Genomic DNA, 26,983 nt, shown 5'->3' with positions numbered 1-26,983 from the left:
GGATGGTCTCGATCTCCTGACCTCGTGATCCACCCGCCTCAGCCTCCCAAAGTGCTGGGATTACAGGTGTGAGCCACCACACCCGGCTGTCCTTTTTTTTTTTAAAGATAGGGTCTTGCTCTGTTGCCCAGGCTGGAGTGCGGTGGCACAATCTCTGCTCACTGCAACCTCTGCTTCCCAGGCTCAAGCGATCCTCTCGCCTCCTGAGTAGCTGGGATAACAAGCACACACCACCACACCCAGCTAATTTTAAAAAACTTTTTTTTTTTTTTTGAGATGGGATCTCCCTTTATTTCGCAGGCTGGCCTCAAACTCTTGGGCTCAAGCAATCCTCTCACCTTGGCCTCCCAAAGTGCTGGGATATCAATGTCTTTTAAGATTGGTTTGTTCAAATCAGAATCTGAATTTTGTTTGAAATGTCTTTGAAGTTTTTTAAATCTGTAACTGTTACCCATTCTTTTATATGCCATTAATTTCCTGAATCAACTGGATCATTGGCCCTGTACAATTTTTCACATTCTGAATTAGGCTGACAGTATCTTTGTGGTGCTGTTCAAGATGTCCTTCTGTTCCCAGGATCTCCTGTAAACTGGGAATTAGATCAGATTCAGGCTCATTCTGGCAAGAGATCCTCACTGGAGGTTCTAGGCCACATCTTGTTGCATCACAATGCAATAACTGATGGTCCCATGTGTAGTGACGCTTAAAATTAATGTGTCCAGGTCCTGATCCCTCTGTTAGAAACTCTGCCAACCAGCCAGGTGTGCAGTGATCCCAGCAATTTGGGAGGCTGAGGTGGGAGGATCTCTTGAGCCCAGGAGTGCAAAACTAGCCCAGATAACAAAGTGAGACCCTGTCTCTACAAAAAACTAAAAAATTTAGCCAGTTATTGTGGCGCACACCTGTGGTCCCAGCTACTTGGGAGGCTGAAGTGGGAAGATCACTTGAGACTAGGAGGTCGAGGCTGCAATGAGCTGTATTCATGCCACTGCACTCCAGTCTGGGCAACAGAGCAAGAACGTGTCAACCTTTACACTTGCCTTAGCAGAGGGATCCTTTAAACCCTAGATCAGATGGTGTTACTCCTGTTCATATCATAGTTAAAACAAAGGTCAAAGTCTTTGCCAGGCCAAGGCTCACCCTCACCCCAAGCCTACCTTCCCTCTACCCCTGCCCCCATCTGTTCCAGCCACAAACAGGCCTCTTCACAGTTCTTCACACGCTTGCCACACGCCTGCCTCTGGGCCTTTGCACTGGCTATTCCCTCCACCTGGAATGCTCTTCCCCACAGGGCTCACTTGCTAATTTACTTCAGATCTCAATCATAACCTGAGAGAGGCCTTCCCCCACCATCCTCTCTAAAACAGCACCCACACCTCTCACTATCCCCTGCTTTTTTCTTTTTCTTTTTGTTTGTTTGTTTGTTTGTTTTTTGAGACGGAGTTTTGCTCTGTTGCCCAGGCTGGAGTGCAATGATACGATATTGGCTCAAAGCAACTTCTGCCATCGGGGTTCAAGTGATTCTCTTGCCACAGCCTCCCAAGTAGCTGGGATTACAGGTATGTACCCCCACACCCAGATAAATGTTGGGTTTTTTTTTTTTTTTAGATGGAGTCTTGCTCTGTTGCCCAGGCTGTAGTGCAGTGGCATGATCTCAGCTCACTCCCTGCAACCTCCGCCTCCTGGGTTCAAGCAATTTTCCTGCCTCAGCCTCCCAAGTAGCTGGGACTACAGGCACGTGCCACCACACCAATTTAATTTTTGTATTTTTAGTAGAGACAGGGTATCACCATGTTGGTCAGGCTGGTCTTGAACTCATGACCTCGCGATGCACCTGCCTCAGCCTCCCAAAGTGCTGGGATTACAGGTATGAGCCATGGTGCCTGGCTAATTTTTGTATTTTTAGCAGAGATGGGTTTCGTCATATCACCCAGGCTGGTCTCAAGCTCCCTACCTCAGGTGATCCTCCTGCCTTGGCCTCCCAAAGTGCTGGGATTATAGGCATGAGCCACTGTGCCCGGCCCCTGCTTTATTTTTCTTCACTGCACATCTTGCAACATGATATGTATTTATGTGAGTGTTATTTCTCTTCCTCTTTGAATGGAAACTCCAGGAGGATGTGGACTTGTCTTGCTCATTGTAGAAGCCCCACCCGTAGCACCACCTGTCCATCTTTCCTCTTCTTTTTTTTTTTTTTGGAGATAGGGTCTCACTCTGTCATCCAGACTAGACTGCAGTGGTGCCATTATAGCTTGCTGCAGCCTCAAACTCCTGGGCTCAAGCGATCCTCCTGCCTCAGCCTCCCTGAGTAGCCAAGACTATGTGTGCAAGCATGCCCGACTAATTAAAAAAAAAAAGTGCCATCCTGGCTAACACGGTGAAACCCCGTCTGTACTAAAAATACAAAAAATTAGCTGGGTGTGGTGGTGGGCACCTGTAGTCCCAGCTACTCAGGAAGCTGAGACAGGAGAATTGTGTGAACCCGGGAGGCGGAGCTTGCAGTGAGCCGAGATGGCGCCACTGCACTCCAGCCTGGGTGAGAGTGTGAGACTCCGTCTCAAAAAATAAAAATAAATAAAAAAATTTAAAAAAAAATTTTTTTTTGGAAGACACAGGGTCTGCCTATGTTGCCAGGCTGATCTCAAACCCCTAGCCTCAAGCAATCCTCCTGAAGTGTGGGATTATAGCACTGGGTGCAGCCCCATCTCTTTTTCTCTTTTTTGGGGGGAATGGGAGATGGTCTCTTGCTGTCACCCAGGCTGGAGTGCATTGGTGCAATCCTGGCTCACTGCAACCTCCATCTTCCAGGTTCAAGATATTCTCCTGCCTCAGTCTCCCAAGTAGCTGGGACTACAGGCGCGCACCACCATGCCTGGCTAATTTTTTTTTGTATTTTTTACAAAAATTTAAAAATTTTGTATTTTTAGTAGAGATGGAGTTTTTAAAAATTGGCAAGGCTAGTCTGGAATTCCTGACCTCAAATGATCCACCCACCTCGACCTCCCAAAGTGCTGGGATTACGGGCATGAGCCACCACGTTCGGCCCCTGTCTCATTTTTTAAAATGCATTTCAAAGTAAATTGCAGGCACATAGCAGGTACTCAGCAAATGTTTGATATTGTTTATGAGTGAATGAATTCACAGGTTCAAGTAGGCCATCAACCAGCTGGGTCCACTGAGCCCTTGGGTGGACAGGGGCCCCCCAACAAATATGTGAGACCTTTGCACATATTTGCACCCCTCAAAAATGCCACAATAGGCCAGGCGTGGTGGCTCACACCTGTAATCCCAGCACTTTGGGAGGCTGAGGCAGGAGAATCACCTGAGGTCAGGAGTTCGAGACCAGCCTGGTCAACATGGTGAAACCCCATTTCTACTACAAATACAAAAATTAGCCGGGCATTGTGGTGGGTTACTGTAGTCCCAGCTACTCAGGAGGCTGAGGCAGGAGAATATCTTGAACCCGGGAGGTGGAGGTTGCAGTGAGCTGGGATTGCACCACTGCACTCCAGCCTGGGTGACAGCAAGAGACCATCCCCCCAACCACAAAAAGAAAAAAGAAAAAAGAGATGGGCCTGGGCACAGTGGGTCACACAGTGGGTCACGCCTATAATCCCATAGTTTAGGAGGCCCAAGTGGGATGATTACTTGAGGCTAGGAGTTTAAGACCAGCCTGGCAACATAGCCAGACCCTGTGTCTCGCCCTGTCACCCAGGCTGGAGTGCAGTGGCATGATTTTGGCTCACTGCAACCTCCATCTCCCGGATTCAAGTAGTTCCCTGCCTCAGTCTCCCGAATAGCTGAGATTACAGGCGTCTGCCACCGTGCCTGGCTAATTTTTGTATTTTTAGTAGAGACGGGGTTTCCCCACCTTGGCCAGGCTGCACTTGAACTCCTGACCTCATGATCCACCCACCTCAGCCTCCCAAAATGCTGGGATTACAGGCATGAGCCACTGTGCCCGGCCTAAAACAGTTTTTTTGTTGTTGTTGTTATTTATTTATTTAGAGACGGAGTCTGGCTCTGTCACCCAGGCTGGAGTGTAGCAGCACGATCTCAGCTCACTGCAAGCTCCGCCCCCCGGGTTCCCGCCATTCTCCTGCCTCAGTCTCTGTAGTAGCTGGGATTATAGGCACCCGCCACAACGCCTGGCTAATTTTTTGTATTTTTAATAGAGACGGGGTTTCACCGTGTTAGCCAGGCTGGTCTTGATCTCCTGACCTCATGATCCGCCCGCCTCAGCCTCCCAAAGTGCTGGGATTACAGGCGTGAGAGCCGCCGCATCTGGCCCCTAAAACAGTTTTTTAAAATTAGCCAGGTTTGCATGCACACACAGTCTTGGCTACTCCGGGAGGCTGAGGCAGGAGGATCGCGTGAGCCCAGGAGTTTGAGGCTTCAGCAACTATGATGGCACCACTGCATTCCAGTCTGGATGACAGAGCAAGACGACACAGCAAGACGACAGAGTGCTTGAACTGGGAAGTGGAGTTTGCAGTCAGCTGAGATATAGCCACTGCACTCCAGCCTGGGTGACAGAGTGAGACTCCGTCTCAAGAAAAAAAAAAAATTAAAAAGCCACAATAAGGAATTGTCCCCTTTATGGCAGGCCTTTTACAGGGTGGTGAAGATGCAACAGTGCCCAAAATATAACCAGTCCCTGCCCCTGCAGAGCCCACAGACAAGTGGGAGGAGACAGATGTGAGACACATAATCATGCCAATAAATATATAATGACAACCCAGGCAAAGTGTTACCAAGGAAAGGGACAGTGTGTTGGGGAGTGAACAACATGAGGACCCTAGATTGGGCTGTGGGGGCCAGGCAGTGATGTGATGGAGAAGGGATGATAGAGTTGGGGACAAAGTGCTGTAAGAGGTTGCTCCAAGGCCTCTGAGGGGGTCCTTTGGGTGAGAAAGAGAAGCCTGGGGAGGCGAGGGGAGGGTCACAGAAACATAAGGAGTTTAGGGTTTTGCTGAAAGGTTTGGGGCAGAGGTGGGAAAGGGTTTGGGGGGATCACTTGAACCCAGGAGGTGGAGGTTGCAGTGAGCCAAGATCAAGCCACTGCACTCCAGCCTGGGCAACAGAGCGAGACTCTGTCTCAAAAAAAAAAAAAAAAAAAAAAGACACAGCCCAGGGAGACAATGGTGAAGGGCCCTAAGTGGCCAGTGACAAGGAGCTGGGAGCTTGCCCTATGGGCAGCAGGAGGCCATGGGCAAGCAGAGAAGGGACAGGGTAGGATTTGACTTTCAGAAACAGTCCTCTGGTTGCTAAATGGGAGAAAGGAGTGAGAGTATAGAGGCAGGGGAAGGGAGGATCAGCCCAGGGGTGCTGGCAAGGGGCAGGTAGAAGAGACATCAGGAGGTCAGACAGATAGGACTTTATGATGCACTATAGGGATACCAGTACCCAAACAGAGGTGGCCAAGAACAGAGGGATAGATGCCCAGCCTCCTCCTCACAGACGTCCAGACATGCAGAGCCCTCCACATGCCAAACACACAGGGCAGAGAAATGGAGGTGCAGCAGAGCCGATACGTAGGCAGCAGATCTGCAACAACCAGGATACATAATCCCACCAGAAGCAGAGAGCAGTGGAATGATCAGGGCTCGCTGCAGCCTCGATCTCTTGGACTCAAGTATTCCTCTCACTCCAGCCTCCCTAGTAGCTGGGACCACAGCACACGCCATGATATCCAGTTAAGTTTTAATTTTTAAACTTCTTGTAGAGATGGGGGTCTCGCTGCATTGACCAGTCTGGTCTCAAACTCCTGGGCTCAAGCAATCCTCCTACCAGTTCCTCCCAAAGTGCTGGGATTACAGGAGTGAGTTACCATGCCCGGCCAACAAGTATTCTTATTCCCATTTTACAGATGAACAAACTGAGGCTCAGGAGGCCAGTCACTTGCCAGTAGCCCACAGTTAGTGGTAGCACTGGGATTCCAACTTGGGTCCCCTTCCGTGTCGCCTGTATATTGGCGTCCCATTTAGGCGTCCACGCAGGTTTTGGCTTGTCTGAAGATCTGTGTCTCCCTAAGTAAGTGTCCCCCCTGGACGCCCACCCAGTAGTGTCCTCCTGTCTCTGAGGTTTCTCCAGGAATTGAGCTCCTGGCCTGGCTTGTCTGTGTGTCTGTGGGCCAGTAGCATGCCCCTGCCTGTCTGGGTCCCTCTGCGTGTCTCTGCTTGTCTTAGCCTCTGCGTGTCAATGACGTCTAAGAGAGAGAGTGTGTGTATGTGTGTGTGTCCTTGTCCAAGGAGCCGTGAGAGTGAGGGGGAGTAAAGGGCCGAGGAGGCCTGGCTGGGGCTGGGCTGGGGGTGGAGGCGGGGAGAGGGGCGTCACGGCCTGAGCTGAGAGGGGAGTGGAGTTCTGGAGGAATGTTTACCAGACACAGAGCCCAGAGGGACAGCGCCCAGAGCCCGGATAGAGAGACACGGCCTCACTGGCCCAGGACTGGGGGCACAGCCACCAGGGTCCCCTTCCCCCTCCTCAGCTCCCTCCCTGGCCCCTTTAAGAAAGGGCTGATCCTCTCCTCTCTTGAGTTAACCCCTGACTGTCCAGGTGGCCCCTGGGCTCTGGCCCTGGTGGGCGGAGGCAAAGGGGGAGCCAGGGGCGGAGAAAGGGTTTGCCCAAGTCTGGGAGTGAGAGAAAGAGGCAGGGGTGCTGAGAAGGCGGCTGCTGAGCAGAGCCGGTGGTGGCGAGGGCCTCCCCTGCCGCTGTGCCAGGCAGGCAGTGCCAAATCCTGGGAGCCCGGAGCTGGGGGGAGGGCCGGGGACAGCCCGGCCCTGCCCCCTCCCCTGCTGGGAGCCCAACAACTTCTGAGGAAAGTTTGGCGTGGCAGTGCCCCAGGATGGGCAGGGTCCCGCTGGCCTGGTGCTTGGCGCTGTGCGGCTGGGTGTGCATGGCCCCCAGGGGTAAGTGATGGGGGCTCCTTGGGGCAGGGACCCCCTCGGAGGGGCTGGGGCAGGGGTAGGAGGTGGGGGATGATGGCAGGTGTTGGGGGGCCTGGGCTGGCTTAGGGAGTTTCCCTGGGACCACAGAAAAGGGACTTCAAGAGAAGGAGACAGATTCAGAGACACCAAGTGCAGCAGAGGGAGAGAAAGACTGAGAGAGGAACTGAAGGGCAGGGGGTACGGAAGAGAGGACCCGAAGAGACAGACAGACAAGGAGAAGCTGAGGGCAGGGGTGGGGGCTGGACCTGAGAAGCGGGCCATGGGAAGAGGGGCTGAGCTGGGGGTCGCCGAGAAGGAAGAAATCTTTCCCAAGTGGACCGAGTCAGGCAGCGGGATGTGGAGGGCTCTGGAGCCCTGGGGGAAAACCCTCCTCCCTGCCAACACCTCCCCTCCAACTTGTCCCTACCCCACCAGTCCACTCCATCTCTGGGGAGGAGGCTCTCACTTTGTCTCTCTGTCTCTGCCTCCAGCTCTGCTATCTCTGTAGGTCTCTGTTTCTCTCTCTCACAGTCTCTGCCTTTATCTCTCCCTGCTCTCTAAGTCTCTCTCTCTTCTCAGCCTCCCTCTGTGACTGTATCCCCCCTCCATCCCCACCTTGTCTTCTCTCTTGAGGGCTGTTTCTTCATTTTTTCTGTCACTCCTTGTATCTCTGCTCCTCTCTGTCTTGTCTCCCCTGCCTGACTTTCTTTGGCTTCTTACTCCTCCACCACCCTTATCTCACTCCTCCACCACCCTCATCTCCCTCCCCTGACCCCTGATTCTTCCCCTCCATCCACCAGCACCAGCATGATCTGTTAAGTCTCTAGAGACCTAAGAGAGGATGGAGGGGGCAGGGGCTGGCCCTGCCAGGCAGTGCAGGGCGTGGGAGGCTGCCAGATCCCGAGCCTCCTTCCCGATGGGATGGACGCTGGATCCCAGTCCCCTGGGAGGGCTCCCATCCTCCCCTCAGAGCCTCCGCCCTCCACCCCCCTCTGAGGTCACTCTGCAACTATGTGGGCCTAAGGGCCTGGCGGGGTCCTGGCAGCCGGTGGGCAGGCAGGGACAGGGTGGAACTGAGGGCCAGAAGGAGCTGGGGGGTTCCTAAGCTAATTCTTCCTATCTCCCCTGCAGGCACACAGGCTGAAGAAAGTCCTTTTGTGGGTAACCCAGGGAATATCACAGGTGCCCGGGGACTCACGGGCACCCTTCGGTGTCAGCTCCAGGTTCAGGGAGAGCCCCCCGAGGTACACTGGCTTCGGGACGGACAGATCCTGGAGCTCGCGGACAGCACCCAGACCCAGGTGCCCCTGGGTGAAGATGAGCAGGATGACTGGATAGTGGTCAGCCAGCTCAGGTGTGTGGCCATATCGCCAAATCCCACCCTCGCCTCCGTCACGCAGGGGGCAGAAAGCCCACCTGGGTGGGAACCCCATCGTGACCACTTGTCAGCCGTGTGGCTTGGAGTGTGATGGAACCTCTAGGTTTCGTTTTCCTCTTCTGCAAAATGAGTTAATAATAGGAGCTACTGCGTGGTTGTCACGAGCTTCCAGGCTGGACACCCTCTTTCCGTTCTGACAGACCCCCTCCCAGTGTCCAACTCTGACCCCGAACCTCTCTGTCTCTCCTCTTGCCCTGTCAGAATCGCCTCCCTACAGCTTTCCGACGCGGGACAGTACCAGTGTTTGGTGTTTCTGGGACATCGAAACTTCGTGTCCCAGCCTGGCTACGTAGGGCTGGAGGGTGAGCTCTGGGGTCAGGGGTCCCGAGGGGTCAGAGGATGTGTGGCACTCACAGGTTGCGGAAAGTCAGGAATCCTGAGGGGTCAAAGGGTGCTGGAGGATTTGGGATGACCCTAGGCGACATACAGTAAGAATGTCAGAGTTTTGGGGGGTCAAGAAGCTGGGAGTCCATGTAAGTTACGGGGCCAAGGCTGGGGGGATTATATGTTCTGGGTGAAAAGACTTCCTGGGGGCAGTTGGATGTCCTAGGCATCAGACACGATCAGGTCACAGGAGGCCATTCTGGGCATCAGATAAGGCATCAGAGGCACGCAACGTACCCCTCTCGCCACGATCCCAGCGGTGTCATTTTTCTCATCTGTAGAGTGAGATGAGGATGAGCTGTCAGACATTCTGGAAGAGAGACATGAGGAGCTCAGCTATCTTGGGGGGTCTGACATGGGAGGAATCAGATATTGGAGTCACGTGTGTTGGGTATGGCTCAGGTGCCCTCGGGGGATCAGACACAGGCAGGTCAATGACCCTGCAGGGTGAGTTTGCTGCCCAAAGCCTACAGCATCCTAGTGTGGGTCAGACATCTTGGGGGCTCAGAGGGACCCCAGCCTCTACCACTGCCCACCCCCGCAGGCTTGCCTTACTTCCTGGAGGAGCCTGAGGACAGGACTGTGGCCGCCAACACCCCCTTCAACCTGAGCTGCCAAGCCCAGGGACCCCCAGAGCCCGTGGACCTACTCTGGCTCCGGGATGCTGTCCCCCTGGCCACAGCTCCAGGTCACGGTCCCCAGCGCAACCTGCATGTTCCAGGTGAGTCCGGGGATGTGGGTTAGCTCTGCACAGGAGGCCGGGCAGGGCTGAAGTCAGGAGCAAGGGAGTATTGCTATCTCTGCGTGGGTGTCTGACTGTCCTTCTGTCCCTCACTGTCCGTCTCTCTGTTTCTCCCTCTGAGTTTGTCTCTGCCTCTCTGTCTCTACTTACCTTGTTTCTCTCCAAATGCCTTTTTCGGTCTTTCTGTCTCTCAGTGTGTCTTTCTGTTTCTCTCTGTATGTGTCTCTCTCTCTGTCTCTCTGCTTCTCTCTCCCTCCATTCACCCCAGCCTCTCTCTGAATAGAATTCTTTGTCCTGGGTTCCCTCTGAGCTGTTCCATGGCCCGAGTGTGTGTGGGCCTGGTGCCCCTTTGTCAGCCCTTGACCCAAGCAGGGCACCGGAATCAACTGTGCCCTCCTCTCCTTCGCCTCCCTCCACAACCGGCCCACCTCCTGCCCTAACAAGCCCTGCTGACCTCGGTCAAAGGGAGGATGTCCAGCCCGGTCCCCACTGGGGAGACTGAACCCAAAGAAGAGAGAACAGGAAGAAAGTGGGAGACAGAGGATGGGCGCGGTGGCTCACTCCTGTAATCCCAGCAATTTGGGAGGCCGAGGCAGGCAGATCACGAGGTCAGGAGATCAAGACCATCCTGGCTAACACGGTGAAACCCCATCTCTACTAAAAATACAAAAAAATTAGCTAGGCGTGGTGACAGGTGCCTGTAGTCCCAGCTACTTGGGAGGCTGAGGCAGGAGAATGGTGTGAACCCAGGAGGCGAAGCTTGCAGTGAGCCCAGATCTCGCCACTGCACTCCAGCCTGGGTGACAGAGCAAGACTCCGCCTCAAAACAAAACAAAACAAAAAAAGTGGGAGACAGAGAGAGACAGAAAGACACTGGAAGGGACAGGCCACAGTGACCCAAGTTGTACATAGACAGGACAGGGAGGCCAGGCATGGTGGCTCACGCCTGTAATTCCAGCACTTTGGGAGGCTGAGGCAGGTAGATCACTTGAGGCCAGGGGTTTGAGACCAGCCTGGCCAACATGATAAAACCCCATCTTTACCAAAAATACAAAAATTAGCCAGGCGTGGTGACAGGCATCTGTAGTCCCAGCTACTTGGGAGGCTGAGGCAGGAGAATTGCTTGAACCCGGGAGGCGGAGGTTGCAGTGAGCCGAGATCGCACCACTGCACTCCAGCCTGGGTGACAGAGCAAGACTCCGTCTCAAAACAAAAAAACAAACAAAACAAAAGACAGGACAGGGAAGTCTGAGTGACAGAATCCCTCTCCTTCTTGGTGACCATTCCCTTCTGCACCATGCAGACGAGGCACGACAGAGCTCAGGGTTACGCAGTGGTCAGAGGCATCACTGGGGTACCCTGGACTCGGGGTTCTCCCTACTGAAGGAGGAAAGACAGAGGAGCAGATGGCAGAGGCTCCATAGAGGAAGGAGGCTACAGCCTTGAGGGCATCAGCTTCCCACACTCCCAACCTGCTGCCTCTCTCTGCTGGAATGAGGAGGGGCCTCCTGGCTGGGGGTCTCCAGGGTGGAGGGAGGAGCTCACATTCTTAGCATTCCTGGGACCCTGAGTTGCAAGGAAGACCTGGTGAGCATGCTGACCCCAGAGGAGTGACTCAGGCCCATGACTCGAGTGCCTGAGGAGGGACCAGGGTTGGGGATGGGGCATGAGTCAGCCTGGCAGGTCCCATAAGAAGGGGAGGGAAGGGAGAGAAATGGGGGCTGCACAGGTGTGAGGGTCTGTGCATGTCTGTGTGGTGTGGTGGGGTGTCTGGATATCCGTGTGTTCTGGATCTGAGTGTTAGTGTATCCGTCAGCACAACCTCTGTGTGAGGGTGTGCCTTGGCGAGGGTGGGCTTCGGCGAGGGTGGGCTTCTGTGGATGTCCTGTGTGTGGTGTGTGTGTGTGTGTGTGTGTGTATGAATAAATATATTTCCTTCAACTTGGGTTCTGTCCCAGTGTGTGTTTGGATCTTCATAGTATGTCTCTCTCTCTATGTTTCTTAGGGGTTGCCCGTGTGTGGGTGTCTGTGTGTGTGTGCATGACTGAGTATACCAGTGTCAGCCTGTGTCTGTCCCTCTTTTTTGTGTTTGTGTGTTCACAGCTGAGTCTCACTGTATGAAAGTAAAGTGTGCATGGAGGGTAGTGGGTTTGGGGCTATGGTGCACACCTCTCTGTATGCAGGTGGTAGTGTCAGCCCACAGGTGTGCAGCTATGGGTGTGAGCATGTCCTAGTGAGAGCTTCTGTTCCCTTGCAGAATCAGAATGTGTCCACGGATAACTTGTGTTTCTTACCAGCTTTTTTTTTCCCTTATTTTTTTTCAAGACAAGCTCTCGCTATGTAACCCAGGCTGGAGTGCAGTACTGTGATCATGGCTCACTGTAGCCTCCACCTCCTGGGCTCAAGCAATCCTCCTACCTCAGCACCCACCCACCCCTCAAGCAGCTGGGACTATAGGCATGCGCCATCATACCTGGATAATTTTTATATTTTTTGGTAGAGACAGGGTCTCGCCATGTTACCCTGACTGGTCTTGAATTCCTGGCCTCAAGTGAGCCCCCCACCTCCACCTCCCAAAGTATTGGGATTTACAGGCGTGAGCCACTGCACTCAACCCTCAACCTCTTACCAGCTTTCTATGTGTGTCCATAGATGTCTCTGTGGCATGTGTGTATATGTCATAGGGTAAGGCACGTTGGTGTATGACTGTTGTCACAGATCTGTGTGTGTGTGTGCAACAGCCCTCTCTGCTTCTCTCTGGTCTCCCTGTGTGTGCACTGGCCCCTGCTGCCTCTGAGTACATGACCCAAGGATGCTTACCAGCCAGCGTATAGATGTGTGTCTGTGTCAATCTATGTGTCCATGGCAGTGTCTCCATCCTCGTGTCTGCATCAGGCCTGCGCATCTACGAAACTGTGTTTGTTTTTTGGTTTTTGGTTTTTTTTTTTTTTTGAGACAGAGTCTCACTCTGTCACCCAAGCTGGAGTGCAGTGACACGAGCTTGGCTTACTGTAACTTCCGCCTCCCGGGTTCAAGCGATTCTCTTGCCTCAGCCTCCTGAGTAGCTGGGATTACAGGCACGCCTGGCTTATTTTTGTATTTTCAGTAGAGACAGGGTTTCACCCTGTTGGCCAGACTAGTCTCGAACTTCTGACCTCAAGTGATCCACCGGCCTCGGCCTTCCAAAGTACTGGGATTACAGGCGTGAGCCACCGCACCCAGCGCAAATGTGTTTTTGTATCAGTCTGTGTCTCAGTGAACATGAAACCTGGGTGCATCCAGCTCCATCTTATGGCGTAGATAAAGGCTGTGTGTTGGTACGCATTGGTGTGTCTGTTTCTGAGCAGGTCAGCATAACCCTTCATTGTGTCCTGGTGTGTAGCTGTCTGTCCACCTCAACTCCATGTATGCTGTTGCATGGTGTGTGTCTCTCAATATACAGGGACATTTAGTTTTCTGTGTGTGTTGGCATCAGCCTAGATGTACATTGCGTTGCTAGGTGTTTGTAATCAATGTGTACACGTGCGACTGTGTGTTGATGCGTTTGTCCCACATTGGCTTGTATGCATACATGTCTCTTTATGAACATACGTCAGTGTCAGTCCGTTTGTATATGTGTGAGTCACGGTGTTTTTGTGTCACGGTGTGACATCAGCCCTCGCATATCTGTGTGCCATTAACTTACCAAGTGCTGCGTTTTCTGTGCTAATAACAGCCCCTGTGTGTTTTAAGTGTGACTCATTGTGAGTGTGTTAGGGGGGTTGCTGTGTGAAGGAATTTTGTCCGTTTGTGTGCTTCTGTCCCTCTATCTGACTCAGGGCGTGCCCCTCCTCCTTCCATCCCTCTCATTCTCTGGAAAAGCTGGGGCGGAGAGCAGGGGTTGTGGGGGGATGGTCAGGACATCTGGAAAGCACATCTGGAGTCCGCCTGCTCCTGTCCTCCTGCGGTAAAGCAAGAGAATTCTGGAAGGGAAGGGGTCCCAGTTCCTCCTGTCCCCTTCACTCAAGGTGCGGCCGTTGGGGCCTGGGAAGGGGTATCCCGGCTCTGGCTCCGCGCCCCCGAAGCCGGCCGGAAGCGCTGGGGTGGGGAGGTGCCCCCGGTGACTCACGCGGGGGCAGGAATGCTGCGGTCGGAATGGGACCCGGCTCCAGAACCCACCTCCCGCCCCAGGGCTTCTCCGGCCGGCGGCGCCAGCTCCCGCGCGCTGACCCTGGCGGGGCCCCACGTGCCAGGTGGCTGGACCCGACCCAGGCTCCCCGCCCCCTCTCGGGCCGCCCGCCCGGGACTGGACTGTTTCTCCTCCCGGCGGCGCGGGGGCTGCGGGCGCGGGGCCTTCGGGGCGCGGGGGCTGCGGGAGCGGGCACCTGACCTTGGCTGGGAACGGCCACCTAGGAAGCCGCGACTGAGGAGCTCCCCTACCCAGCCGCTTCCGGCCTCTGCAGACTTTGCTTCATTCCACTCCCTCCGCTGATGGAGAAAAGGAAACTTTGTGTCTGCGGATGGAGAGCCTCCCTTGCGAATGCGGTGGGAACACAGGCGTACACGCACGTAGCAAACACGAGAGACACGCACACAGATACTCAACACACGCACATACACTCCATCCACAGATACACGCAGGGTCACAAACATGCCGTCTCAGAAACACAGACACAGATGCACAGGCACACGCGTAAACAACACGCAGAGCTGCAGTTGCACTTACAAGACTTGGTGCCAGGTCCAGGCACGGAGTGGCTCAGCCTGCAGTCCCAACAGTTTGGGAGGCCGAGGCGGGAGGATCGCTCGGGGCCAGAAGTTTGAGACAAGTCTGGGCAACATAGTGAGACTCCCCTCTTCTCTACAAAAAAAATTTAAAAGTTAGTGAAGTGTGGTGGCCTCCTGTAGTCCCAGCCACTCGGAAGGATGAGACAGGAGAATCGCTTGAGCCCTGAACATCAGGGCTGCAGTGAGCCGTGATTGTGCCACTGCACTCCAGCCTGGGTGACAGAGCAAGACCCTCTCTCAAAAAACAAAACGAAAAACTTGATCCTTCTTACACCCTAGCACAGACATTGTGTGTGTGTGCGTTGGGGGGCTGACTATGTTTCTATGTGTATCTGTGTTGGGGGATTCCCCTTATTCACCAGGATACGTTCTGTAAGACCCCCCGCAAAAGCCTGAAACAATGAATACTAAGCCCTATGTATACTATGCATAGCTTTCTTTTTCCTTCACAATTTCGCAGACAGATTGTTTTCTTACTGTAGATCTTAGCTACCTCAGTATATGTGATTATCTTTATTTTTACTTATTTATTTTTTTTTTGAGACAGAGTTTCACTCCTGTTGCCCAGGCTGGAGTGCAATGGTGCGATCTCGGCTCACCGCAATCTCCACCTCCCGGGTTCAAGCAATTCTCCTGCCTCAGCCTCCTGAGTAGCTGGGATTACAGTTGTGCACCTCCATACCTGGCTAATTTTTGTATTTTTAGTAGAGACAGGGTTTCACCATGTTGGTCAGGCTCATCTCAAACTCCTCGTGATCCACCCACCTCGGCCTCCCAAAGTGCTGGCATTACAGGCGTGAGCCACTGCGCCCGGCCATTGATTATCTTTTTCTAAGTGGAGAACTTTCACCTTTTCACTTAAAGGCAGCACTTTAAGGCTTCTCTTTGGCCTATCCGAATTGCAGCCATCATTATTTTGCACATTGGAGCTTTTTTTTTTTTTTTAAGACAGAGTCTTGGTCTGTCACCCAGGCTAGAGTGCAGTGGCATGATCTTGGCTCACTGCAACCTCCGCCACCTGGGTTTTAGCGATTATTGTGTCTCAGCCTCCCGAATAGGTGGGATTACAGGCGTCCACCACCACACCTGGCTGATTTTCTTTGTTTTTTTTTTTTTTTTTTTTTTTGTATTTTTAGTAGGGATGGGGATTTCACTATGTTGCCCAGGCTTGTGTTAAACTTCTTTTTTTTTTTTTTTTTGAGACGGAGTCTCGCTCTGTCGCCCAGGCTGGAGTGCTGTGGCCGGATCTCAGCTCACTGCAAGCTCCGCCTCCCGGGTTTAGGCCATTCTCCTGCCTCAGCCTCCCGAGTAGCTGGGACTACAGGTGCCCGCCACCTCACCCGGCTAATTTTTTGTATTTTTAGTAGAGACGGGGTTTCACCGTGTTAGCCAGGATGGTCTCGATCTCCTGACCTCATGATCCGCCCGTCTCGGCCTCCCAAAGTGCTGGGATTACATGCTTGAGCCACCGCGCCCGGCCTAAACTTCTAACCTCAAGTGATCCACCGCCTCGGCCTCCCAAAGTGCTGGGATTACAGGCGTGAGCCACAGCACCCGGCCAGGCCATTATTTAGAAAAATAAGAGTTTCTTGAACACCAGCACTGCAATACCAGGACAGTCAATCTGATAGCTAAGTGACCCACAGACAGGTATCAGCTATAGCACTGAGATGCTGGACAAAGGGGGGATTCATGTTCCAGGCCAACCAGAGTGGGATGGCATGAGGTTTCGTCACAGTACACAGAACGGCGTGCAATTTAAAACTTAGGAGTTATATCTGGAATTTTCCATTGAATATTTTTAGACTTAGAGTAACTGAAACCTCAAAAAGTGAAACTTCGGATAAAGGGGGACTGACGCATGTTGTATAGCAGTGTGTGTTGGGCATCTGTGTGTGCTTGCAGGTCAGTGTCTCTTGTGTTTGTCTCTGTACTTGTATGTGCTCCTGTGTGTGCACGCCTGTGATACCAACACCACCACCGCCACATTAGGGAGTGAAGGCAATCCACCTTCACTCAAAAACAGTTACTCAAGGCCGGGCACGGTGGCTCACGCCTGTAATCCCAGCACTTTGGGAGGCTGACGTGGACAGATCACTTGAGGTCAGGAGTTTGAGACCAGCCTGGCCAACATGGTGAAACCCTATCTCTACTAAAAAATACAAAAATTAGCCGGGTGTGGTGGTGCGCTGCTGTAATCCCAGCTATTCAGAAGGCTGAGGCAGGAGAATCACTTGAACCTGGGAGGCAGAGGTTGCAGTGAGCCAAGATCATCCCACTGCACTCTAGCCTGGGCGACAGAGTGAGACTCTCAAAAAAGAAAAGAAAAGAAAAGAAACAAACAATCAAGACACAATACATGAACTCCCCTGTGGAATTACACACGCTCGCATTTCTGCACCTATGTCCAGGGACACTCATAAGTACACAGCTGAACGCACAAATTCACTCACTCGTTCAACACGTATTTATGGCACATCTATTGTGTGCCAGACCATCCTGACACAGCAGGGGACGAAACAGACACAACCCCTGCCCTCCTGGAGCTGACATTCTAGTGGGGGAGACTGACAATGGACAAGGTACCTGGGTAACAGGTAAAGTATGTTGGGCGATGAGAAGAACCAAAGAGGAAAAGTAAAGCGAGAAGGGGGTAGATTTGGAGGGGAAGCTCCAGTTACCTCCAATTTTATTTTATTTTGTATTTCTTTATTTTATTTTCTTTTTTTTTCTTTTCTTTCTTTTTTTTTTTTTTTTTTGACAGAGTTTCGCTCTTGTTGCCCAGAGTGGAGTGCAATGGTGTGATCTCAGCTCACTGCAGCCTCTGCCTCCCGGGTTCAAGCAATTCTCCTGCCTCAACCTCCTGAGTAGCTGGGATTACAGGGGCCTGCCATTACACCCAGCTAATTTTTTGTATTTTTAGTGGAGACGAGGTTTCACTATGTTGGCCAGGCTGGTCTCCAACTTCTGACCTTAGGCGATCCACCTGCCTCGGCCTCCCAAGACTGGGATTACAAGCGCGAGCCACTATGCCCAGCCTGTATATTTCATTTTATTATTTTTAATATTTTTGAGACAGGGCCACACTCTGTTGCCCAGGTTGGAGTGCAATGGTGCGATCACAGCTCACTGCAGCCGCCACCTCCCTGGGCACAGGTAGTCCTCCCACCTCAGCCTCCCAAGTAGCTGGGACTACAGGTGTGCCCCACCACACCCGGCTAATTTTTCTCTTTTTAGTAGAGATGGGGTCTCACCATGTTGCCCAGGCTGGTCTCTAACTCCTGGCCTCAAGCGATCCTCCTGACTCGGCCTCTCAAAGTGCTGGGATTACAGTCATGAGCCACCACGCCTGGCCAAGCTCCAATATTAACAGGGTGGCCAGGCCCAGCGGACTGAGAGGTGTTGTTGAGGCACAAAAATGAAAGAAGAGGGTGCGAGTCATGGGGACATTTGTGGAAGACTGTTTTGAGCACAGGGAACAGTGCACAGTTCTCGGGGTGGAAACATGCTTCATGTATTCATTCCAAAGACACCGGAGGCCAGTGTGGCCGGAGCAGAGTGTGTGACGGGGAGAGCGGGAGAGGGGTTGGTAGGAGGCGAGCTTAGAGATGAACAGACACGTCTCCACTGATGCACAGCCATGGGCTGGTTTCCTTAAGTGTGTCTAGCAGGTGTGTGTGCCCATACGTGTGACCCTGTGAGTTAGGGTGCCTGTGTTTGTGCATGGGAGTGTGTGCATGTTTGTGTGTCTCCTTGTGTGTGTCTGTGTATGCTTTTGTGTGTCTACATGTATGTATATATGTGTCTATGTCCATAGATACGAGCATGTGTGTTTCTGTGTGTGTCTATATATGTATATGTGAGTATGTATCTAGGTGTAAGAATCTGTGTGTGTGAGACAGACTGTGTGTGTGTGGCTGTGTCTCTGTGGCTGTGCATGTGTGTGAGCATGTGTGTTTATGTGTGTCTATGAGTATGTGTCTCTATCTGGGGTGTAAGAATGTGTGTGTGAGTGTGTGCCTGTGTGTGGCTGTGTGTGTGTCCGTGTGAGCATGTGTGTGTAAGAGTATGTGTCTCTCTCTAGGGTGTAAGAATGTGTGTGTGTGTGCCTGTGTGTGGCTGTGTGTGTGTCTGTGTGAGCATGTGTGTGTAGGAGTATGTGCCTCTCTCTGGGGTGTAAGAATGTGTGTGTGTGTGCACCTGTGCCTGTGTGTGCCTGTGTGTGGCTGTGTGTGTGTCTGTGTGAGCATGTGTGTGTAGGAGTATGTGTCTCTCTCTGGGGTGTAAGAATGTGTGTGTGTGTGCCTGTGTGTGGCTGTGTGTGTGTCTGTGTGAGCATGTGTGTGTAGGAGTATATGTCTCTCTCTAGGGTGTAAGAATGTGTGTGTGTGTGCCTGTGTGTGGCTGTGTGTGTGTCTGTGTGAGCATGTGTGTGTAGGAGTATGTGCCTCTCTCTGGGGTGTAAGAATGTGTGTGTGTGTGCACCTGTGCCTGTGTGTGCCTGTGTGTGGCTATGTGTGTGTCTGTGTGAGCATATGTATCTATGTGTGTGTATGAGTGTGTGTCTATCTGGGGTGTAAGAGTGTGTGTGCCTGTGCCGGTGTGTGGCTGTGTGTCTTTGTGTGTGTCTGTGTATGTGTGTCTATGTGTGTGTATGAGTGTGTGTGCCTGTGCCTGTGTGTGGTTGTGTGTCTTTGTGTGTGTCTGTGTGTGTGTGTCTATGCGTGCGTATGGGCATGTGTGCCTGTGCCTGTGTGTGGCTGTGTGAGTCTTTGTGTGTGTCTGTGTGAGTATATGTCCATGTGTGTGTATAAGTGTGTCTCTGAGGTATAAGAATGTGTGTGAGTGTGTGTGCCTGTGCCTGTGTGTGGCTGTGCGAGTCTTTGTGTGTGTCTGTGTGAGTACATGTCTGTGTGTATAAGTGTGTCTCTCTCTGAGGTGTAAGAATGTGTGTGAGAGTGTGTGTGCCTGTGCCTGTGTGTGTCTGTGTGGCGGGAGGTTAGGGCTGAAGCCAAGCCATCCTTGTGTTTGGGGATGGAGGCTGTGTTCCTAACTCATTGCCGTCAACTCTGCTAACTCTCCCTTCAGGCAAGTGCCTGTGTGGGCTGCACTGACCCTGGTCAGGCAGGCCACGGTAGGAGTGGCCCGGCATGGCCCGGGAGCCCTTCCTGCCCCTCTCTGATACTGGGCCCTTCCCTCATGTGACTCCCTAGGGCTGAACAAGACATCCTCTTTCTCCTGCGAAGCCCATAACGCCAAGGGGGTCACCACGTCCCGCACGGCCACCATCACAGGTGACAGGGTTGGGAGGTGGGGAGCTGGGCATCAGAGGGTAGGGCTTGGGTCTGGGGTCAGAGTGGGGGCAGAGAGCAGGGTAGGGAGCTTTGAGCAAAGGCTCCCCAGGGTCAATCCCTCCTGTTTGTCCACAGTACTCCCCCAGCAGCCCCGTAACCTCCATCTGGTCTCCCGCCAACCCACGGAGCTGGAGGTGGCTTGGACTCCAGGCCTGAGTGGCATCTACCCCCTGACCCACTGCACCCTGCAGGTGAGATGCCCAAACTAGGTTCATTTCAGTCTCAGGCCTCCTTCCACCCACATCCACAACCCTCATCCTCTCCCTGGGAATCCGCCACTTCTCTGCCACTGTTGAGAAGCAGTAGAGCCTGGGGGGTTAAGCAGATGTCCTGGGTTCGAATCCTAGCTCCACCACCTTCTGGCTGTGTGAGCTTGAGTAGGAGGCTTAACCTCTCTGGGGCTCAGTTCTCTCATCTACAAAATGGACATAATGGTAGTGCCTACCTGGAATGCTTAGTGTGAAAATGCAATGAGTGAATGCAAATTACCAACTTAAAATGGTATATCGAACATAGGAAACAAACTTAACAAAATTGGCCAGGCACAGTGGCTCATGCCTATAATCCCAGCACTTTGGGAGGCCGCGGTGTGCGGATCACTTGAGATCAGGAGTTAGAGACCGGCCTGGCCAACATAGCGAAACCACATCTCTACTGAAAATACAAAAATTAGCTGGGCCTGGTGGCATGGGCTAGTAGTCCCAGCTACTCAGGGGGATGAGACAGGAGAATTGTTTGAAGCTGGGAGACGGAGTCTGCAGTGAGTGGAGGTTGCAGTGAGCCAAGATCACGCCACAGCTCTCCAGCCTGGGTGACAGAGTGAGACTCTGTCTTAAAACCAAAAAACAAATTTAACAAAATGAAAATGATCAACTATTTAAATTATTTTCAGTATTAGTGATATTAACTCTAGCCAGAGTGGGAGCCCTGAGACAGCAGGGTCTGGAGCCATTTCTGTCACCATTGGGTACACAGAACCCTCCACTTCTCCCATCCCAGCCCTGGCTACTCTGTGTGATCACTGTCCAGGAATGGGTCTGTCCCCTACTGGAACATAAGCTCTGACGGGCAGGGCTGGAGTTGTCCCAGTCACCACTGGCTCCTCATTCTTGCCCAGCACAGGACCAGACATACAGTAGGGAATATTTGCTAGAAGGATATATTACAACCCAGATGAGCTAGACCCAGACTCTGCCCTCAAGTTGCTCCTAGAGTAAGAAAACTAAAACCAGGCCAGGTGTGGTGGCTTACACCTGTAACCCCAGCACTTTGGGAGGCCAAGGCGGGTGGATCACCTGAGGTCAGGAGTTCGAGACCAGCCTGGCTAACATGATGAAACCCCATTTCTACTAAAAATACAAAAAATTAGCCAGGTGTGGTGGCACACATCTGTAATCCCAGCTACTTGGGAGGCTGAGGCAGGAGAATCGCTTGAACCTGGGAGGCAGAGGTTGCAGTGAGCTGAGATCGTGCCATTGCACTCCAGCTTGGGTAACAAGAGCAAACTTCCATCTCAAAAAAAAAAAAAAAGAAAGACAGAAAGAAGAAAACCAAAACCAAAACCAAACTCACAGATCTGTAAATATAAGGCCGAATTCTGGTCTGAAGTTCTCTGAGATTAGAATGTTGGAGATTGGGGGGTGGACAGTGCCTATGATGGTAGATGACAGTAATGAAGAATGACCAACTTCTACTGAGTGTCCGCTGTGCACTAGGCCTTGCATTAAAGTTTTACGCACACCTCTTCGTGTGTTTGTGAAGGAGGGTCTATGGATACACCCATTTTCCAGATGAAGAAACTAAGGCTCAGAGTGGTTAACTAGCTTGTCCAAGGTCATAGCAAACCCATGTCATGCTCCTAACCTCCTTATAAACTGATTTTTGTTTTTTTCTTTTCTTTTCTTGTCTTTTTTTTTTTTTTTGAGACAGAGTCTCGCTCTGTCACCCAGACTAGAGTGCTGTGGCATGATCACAGCTTATTGCAACCTCCACCTCCTGGGTTCAAGCAATTCTCCTGCCTCAGTCTCCTGAGTAGCTGGCGTTACAGGTGCCTGCTACCATGCCCAGCTAATTTTTGTATTTTTAGTAGAGACAGGGTTTCGCCATGTTGGCCAGGCTGGTCTCAAACTCCTGACCTCAAGTGATCCGCCCACCTCGGCCTCCCAAAGTGTTGGGATTACAGGCATGAGCCACCATGCCGGGCCCTGAGAAAATGTTTAGAGTCAGTGCTTGATTGAACAGGAACTGTCTTATACTTACATGCCCTGAGCACAACCCATCTGCTTGTCATTTTTTTTTTTTTTTTTTTTTTTTTTTGAGACGGAGTCTCGCTCTGCCGCCCAGGCTGGAGTGCAGTGGCCGGATCTCAGCTCACTGCAAGCTCCGCCTCCCGGGTTCACGCCATCTCCTGCTCAGCCTCCCGAGTAGCTGGGACTACAGGCGCCCGCCACCTCGCCGGCTAGTTTTTGTATTTTTAGTAGAGACGGAGTTTCACCGTGTTCGCCAGGATGGTCTCGATCTCCTGACCTCGTGATCGCCCGCCTCGGCCTCCCAAAGTGCTGGGATTACAGGCTTGAGCCACCGCGCCCGGCCCTGCTTGTCATTTTAAACCTAGAAAATAGTGGCTGTTGGCTGGGCATGATAGCTCACGCCTGTAATCCCAGAACTTCGTGGGGCTGAGGCATGTCTGTACAAAAAATTCAAAAAAATTAGCTGAGCGTGGTAGCACGCACCTGTAGTCCCAGCTACTCGGGAGGCAGAAGTGGGACAATCGTCTGAGCCTGACAGTCAGGACTACAGTGAGGCATGATTGAACGTCTGCTCTCCAGCCTGGGTGACAGAGTGAGACTCAGTCTCAGAAAAAAAAAAAAAATAGTGGCTATTAATCTTCCCTTTTTCAAGGTAAGGAACTGAGGCCCAGAGAGGGGAAGTGACCTTTCCCTACCCTCCACCCCTCCCCGGGGCTAGAAAGCCTAAGCTGAGATTCAATCCCAGAGGCCAGCCGGATTCGTGAGACCTCAAATGCCAGGTCAGGCATCAGCTGCACCCTTGCCCACATCCACCAAGTGTTCCCAGGAAAGCAGAAGTGTGTGCTCTTCCCTCTCCAGGTCTCACTTCCTGCTGCACGCGGGCTAGGGCTGAAGAGTTCCAGTGGGAGGGTCACAGCCGTCCCAGGGAAAAGAGAAGTGGGAGCAGGCATGGGGAGACCAACTGTCTGTACCCATCTCCCCTCTGTCCTGGTAGAGGTTCCTCTTCCTGTTTGTCACTGCGGGTCAGAGAGCAGGCGTGGTGACAGCCTCACCCCCTCCTTGTACCCACCATCTGCCCCCAGTCCTCCCCAGGTCTCATGGTGGTGTCGTCTCCCCACATGGGGGCTGTGTGACTTTGGGCAAGTTGCTGAACCTCTCTGGGCCTTGGCTTCCCTGTCTGTACAATGGGGATGAGAAAAGAAATTGACCCCATAGGGTGGTAGTGCAAAGTCAATGAGTTCATCCAGGAATGTGCTTGACAGGGAGCTTGGTACCTATTTCGCACTCAAGAAATGTTTGCTAGGCCGGGTGCCATGGCTCACACCTGTAATACCAGCCCTTTGGGAGGCCGAGGCAGGTGGATCGTTTGAGCCCAGGAGCTTGAGACCTGCCTGGCCAACATGGTGAAACGCCATCTCTCCAAATAATTAAAAAATTAGGTGGAGCTGTCATTGCACCACTGCACTCCAGCTTGTGTGACAGAATGAGACCCTGCCTAAAAAGAAGAAAGAAAGAAAGAAAGAAAGAAAGAAAGAAAGAAAAAAATGTTAGCTGTTGATCATTATAACGTGCAAAGCAGTTTATATGCATCATGTCATTAAACCTTATACCCTGACAAGTAGGAACTGTGATGCCCATTTTCCAGAGACAGACACTGAGACTCAGAGAAGTTAAGACACTCACTCTAGATCACACAGCAAACAGCATCCAACCCAGGACTTAGATCCAAGGAATCTGGCTTTAGAGCCCACACCCTGTGGCAGTAAACTCCTTCCTGACATACTGTGTGGCTATATGGCTGGGGTCTCCAGGGTGAAGGGGAAGACCTTGGCTGCAGCATTTCTGAGGTGCATGGCTGTGAGTTGTGTGGTTATGGGGGTTTTGTGGTTCCATGTGGCAGGGCTATACAGATGTGTACACCAGCATTGGCCCTCTCCACCCTGGGTGTGCCATTCCTGGGGCGGAATAGGTATGGGAACTTGTGCTGCTATGCAGAGCTTGACACTTGTTACCAGGAAACACACATAAAATAATAAGTGACAGGCCGGGCGCAGTGGCTCATGCCTGTAATCCCAGCACTTTGGGAGGCTGAGGCGGGCAGATCATCTGAGGTTGGGAGTTTGAGACCAGCCTGACCAACATGGAGAAACCCTGTCTCTACTAAAAATACAGAATTAGCCGGGCGTGGTGGTGCACGCCTGTAATCCTAGCTACTCAGGAGGCTGAGGCAGGAGAATCACTTGAACCTGGGAGGCGGAGGTTGTGGTGAGATGAGATTACGCCATTGCACTCCAGCCTGGGCAACAAGAGTGAAGCTCCATCTCAAATAAATAAATAAATAAATAAATAAAATAATAAATGTCACTCTGTATGCACAAGCAGTCTTCTAAATGCTTATATGCCCCAATTCAGTCAACCCCGTGAGGTAGGGAGCCACTGTCATCCCATTTTACAGATGAGAAGACTGAGGCACACAGCTAGGGAATGGTAGAGCCTGGATTTGAGCCCCAGATGCAGCACCCGTACTCCTCAGCACTAGGCTAAACTGCCTCTGTGCACAGACAAGAGGTATTGTTACAATTATTGATATTCTTACCGCCAGTAGAGTGAAGACTATGGGGACAGGATGGGGTTCAGGTCCCAGCTTCATCAGTGACAAACGATGACCTTGAGCAAGTGATTCTATCTCTCTGGGCCTCAGTGTTGTCATCTGTACAGTGGGAATAAGCATAATGCTTACCACAGAACAACAGGGTTGATGTGAGGGCCAAATGAATTCAGATTTGTCAAGGGCTAAGAATGGCACTCAGTAAATGTTGGACGTGTTTTTCTTTTTTAATTAAGATAATATATGACATGGCAGGCACAGTGGCTCACGCCTGTAATCCCACCTGAGGTCAGGAGTTTGAGACCAGCCTGGGCAACATGGTGAAACGCTTTCTCTACACAGAATGCAAATAAAGCTGGGTGTGGTCGCTCACACCTGTAATCCCAGCCCCTTTGGGTGGCCGAGGCGGGCGGATCACTTGAGATCAGGAGTTCGAGACCAGCCTGACCAATATGGTGAAACCTCGTCTCTACTAAAAATACAAAAAAGTTAACCAGGCATGGTGGTGCATTACTGTAGCCCCAGCTACTCGAGAGGCTGAAGCAGGAGAATTGCTTGAGCCTGGGAGGTGGAGGTTGCAGTGAGCTGAGATCGCGCCACTGCACTCCACCCTGAGTGACAGAGCAAGACTCCGTCTAAAAAAAAAAAAAAAAAAAATTAGCCAAGCGTGGTGGCTCACGCCTGTAATCCCAGCACTTTGAGAGGCTGAGGCGGGCGGATTGCCTGAGGTCAGGAGTTTGAGACCAGCCTGACCAACATGGTGAAACCCTGTCTCTACTGAAAATACAGCAATTAGTCAGGCATGGTGGTGCGTGTAGTCCCAGCTACTTGGGAGGCTGAGGCAGGATAATTGCTTGAACTTGGGAGACGGAGGTTGCAGTGAGCCAAGATCTCGCCACTGCACTCCAGCCTGGGCAACAGAGCAATACTCCGTACCCCCCCCAAAAAAAAGTAAAGAAAAAGAAATGAGACGTATGACATGATCTTCAGTGTACATCTAGATCAAGCTCGTCTAACACATGTGACCCAGGATGACTTTGAATGCGGCCCAACACATATTCATAAACTTTCTTAAAATATTATGAGATTTGTTTGTGATTTTTTTTTTAACTTATCAGCTATCGTTAGTGTTAGTGTATTTTATATGTGGCCCAAGACAATTCTTCCACTATAGTCCAGGAAAGTCAAAAGATTGGACACCCTTGCGATTGTGTAATACACATATTCATCATGTAACTACCATCCAAATCAAGACACAGACCCTTCCAGTCCCCAAGAAGGCTCCCTCAGGCCCCAGAGATGACCACACTTCTGCTTCTAGAACAATGCTTTTGCCTGTAGTATAATGTCATATAAATGGGATCTCACAATATCATGCTTTTATTATTATTATTATTATTTGAGACAGAGTCTTGCTCTGTTACCCAGGCTGGAGTGCAGTGACGTGATCTCAGCTCACTGTGACCTCTGCCTCCCAGGTTCAAGGGAATCTCCTATCTCAGCCTCCTGAGTAGCTGGAATTACAGGCGAGCACCACCACACCCGGCTAATTTTTTATATTTTTGGAAGAGATGGGATTTCACCACATTGGCCAGGCTGGTCTCGAACTCCTAACCTCAAGTGATCGCCCACCTCGGGCTCCCAAAGTGCTGGGATTACAGGCGGGAGCCACTGTGCCCAGTTTATTTGCATTATTATTGTCATCACACTATGCATCATTATTGTCATCACACTATGCATCATTATTATCGGTGCTGACCACCCACCATGCACTGTGGCATCCTTTGGGCATAACTACATTTAATCTTTAAACAATCCTATAAGGCATTTGATCCTCTAAGGCCCCATTTGCCCAAGGAGAAAACCGAGGCTCAGAGAGGGAAGAGTCTTGCCAGAGGTGGCTTTTGGAAGTGGTGATAGAACCGCGTCATATACAACCAAATGATCTCCTTGGTTTGCAAATCCAGATGCCCATGTTATCCTAGCACTGTGCTGCAACACACACACACACGCACACACACACCCTTGCAAAGTTGTGTAGTCACACTAGAACCACCACCACTGGGAGCTGTGTGACCATCTCGTGTGATTGCTTGGTTGTTCTGTCCTCACACCCTTCCCTCTCCCCAGGCTGTGCTGTCAGACGATGGGGTGGGCATCCAGGCAGGAGAACCAGACCCCCCAGAGGAGCCCCTCATCTTGCAAGCATCTGTGCCCCCCCACCAGCTTCGGCTGGGCAGCCTCCATCCTCACACCCCTTATCACATCCGTGTGGCATGCACCAGCAGCCAGGGCCCCTCATCCTGGACACACTGGCTTCCTGTGGCGACGCCGGAGGGAGGTAAGAAGGGCTGGGGAGGGAGATGTCACGACTACCCCACTGGACTTTGCTTACATCAGTGCCACCCCATTGTCCCCTTTCATCCCTTTACCCCTCATGGCCTCAATCTCCTTCCCATCCAATCTCTGACCCCTCAGCAGCACTGCCCACTGGCCTCTCTCCCAGCCCTTCTCT

At 51.9% G+C, this 26,983-nt stretch overlaps 1 protein-coding gene and 1 long non-coding RNA gene across 4 annotated transcripts in view; one reads left to right on the top strand and one right to left on the bottom strand.

Moving 5' to 3' along the window:
- Positions 1–14,309, bottom strand: part of LOC117076036 — an 85,114-nt gene extending 70,805 nt beyond the window's left edge. The window contains exons 1-3 of the long non-coding RNA XR_004434211.1: positions 14,196–14,309; positions 8,986–9,058; positions 8,719–8,778 (exon numbers count right to left, since the gene is read on the bottom strand). This is a non-coding gene — a long non-coding RNA (uncharacterized LOC117076036). The remainder of the gene's footprint in view (positions 1–8,718; positions 8,779–8,985; positions 9,059–14,195) is intronic.
- Positions 6,341–26,983, top strand: part of AXL (AXL receptor tyrosine kinase) — a 44,522-nt gene continuing 23,879 nt past the window's right edge. For 2 of the 3 annotated variants that reach the window (XM_033198929.1, XM_033198919.1), the window contains exons 1-7: positions 6,660–6,908; positions 8,058–8,280; positions 8,566–8,666; positions 9,293–9,469; positions 19,471–19,551; positions 19,687–19,802; positions 26,599–26,809. In XM_033198929.1, coding sequence (XP_033054820.1) covers positions 6,845–6,908; positions 8,058–8,280; positions 8,566–8,666; positions 9,293–9,469; positions 19,471–19,551; positions 19,687–19,802; positions 26,599–26,809 — 973 coding nt within the window. In that variant the 5' untranslated portion in view covers positions 6,660–6,844. Of the gene's footprint in view, positions 6,909–8,057; positions 8,281–8,565; positions 8,667–9,292; positions 9,470–19,470; positions 19,552–19,686; positions 19,803–26,598; positions 26,810–26,983 lie in introns of all 3 variants that reach the window. The other variant, XM_033198909.1, reaches the window with a different exon arrangement.

This window comes from Trachypithecus francoisi, unplaced genomic scaffold (genome assembly GCF_009764315.1).
Source record: "Trachypithecus francoisi isolate TF-2019V2 unplaced genomic scaffold, Tfra_2.0 Contig01705, whole genome shotgun sequence".
Classification (NCBI taxonomy): domain Eukaryota; kingdom Metazoa; phylum Chordata; class Mammalia; order Primates; family Cercopithecidae; genus Trachypithecus; species Trachypithecus francoisi.
Note: the sequence above shows the minus strand (reverse complement) of the source record. Positions and strands in the feature narration are given on the sequence as shown.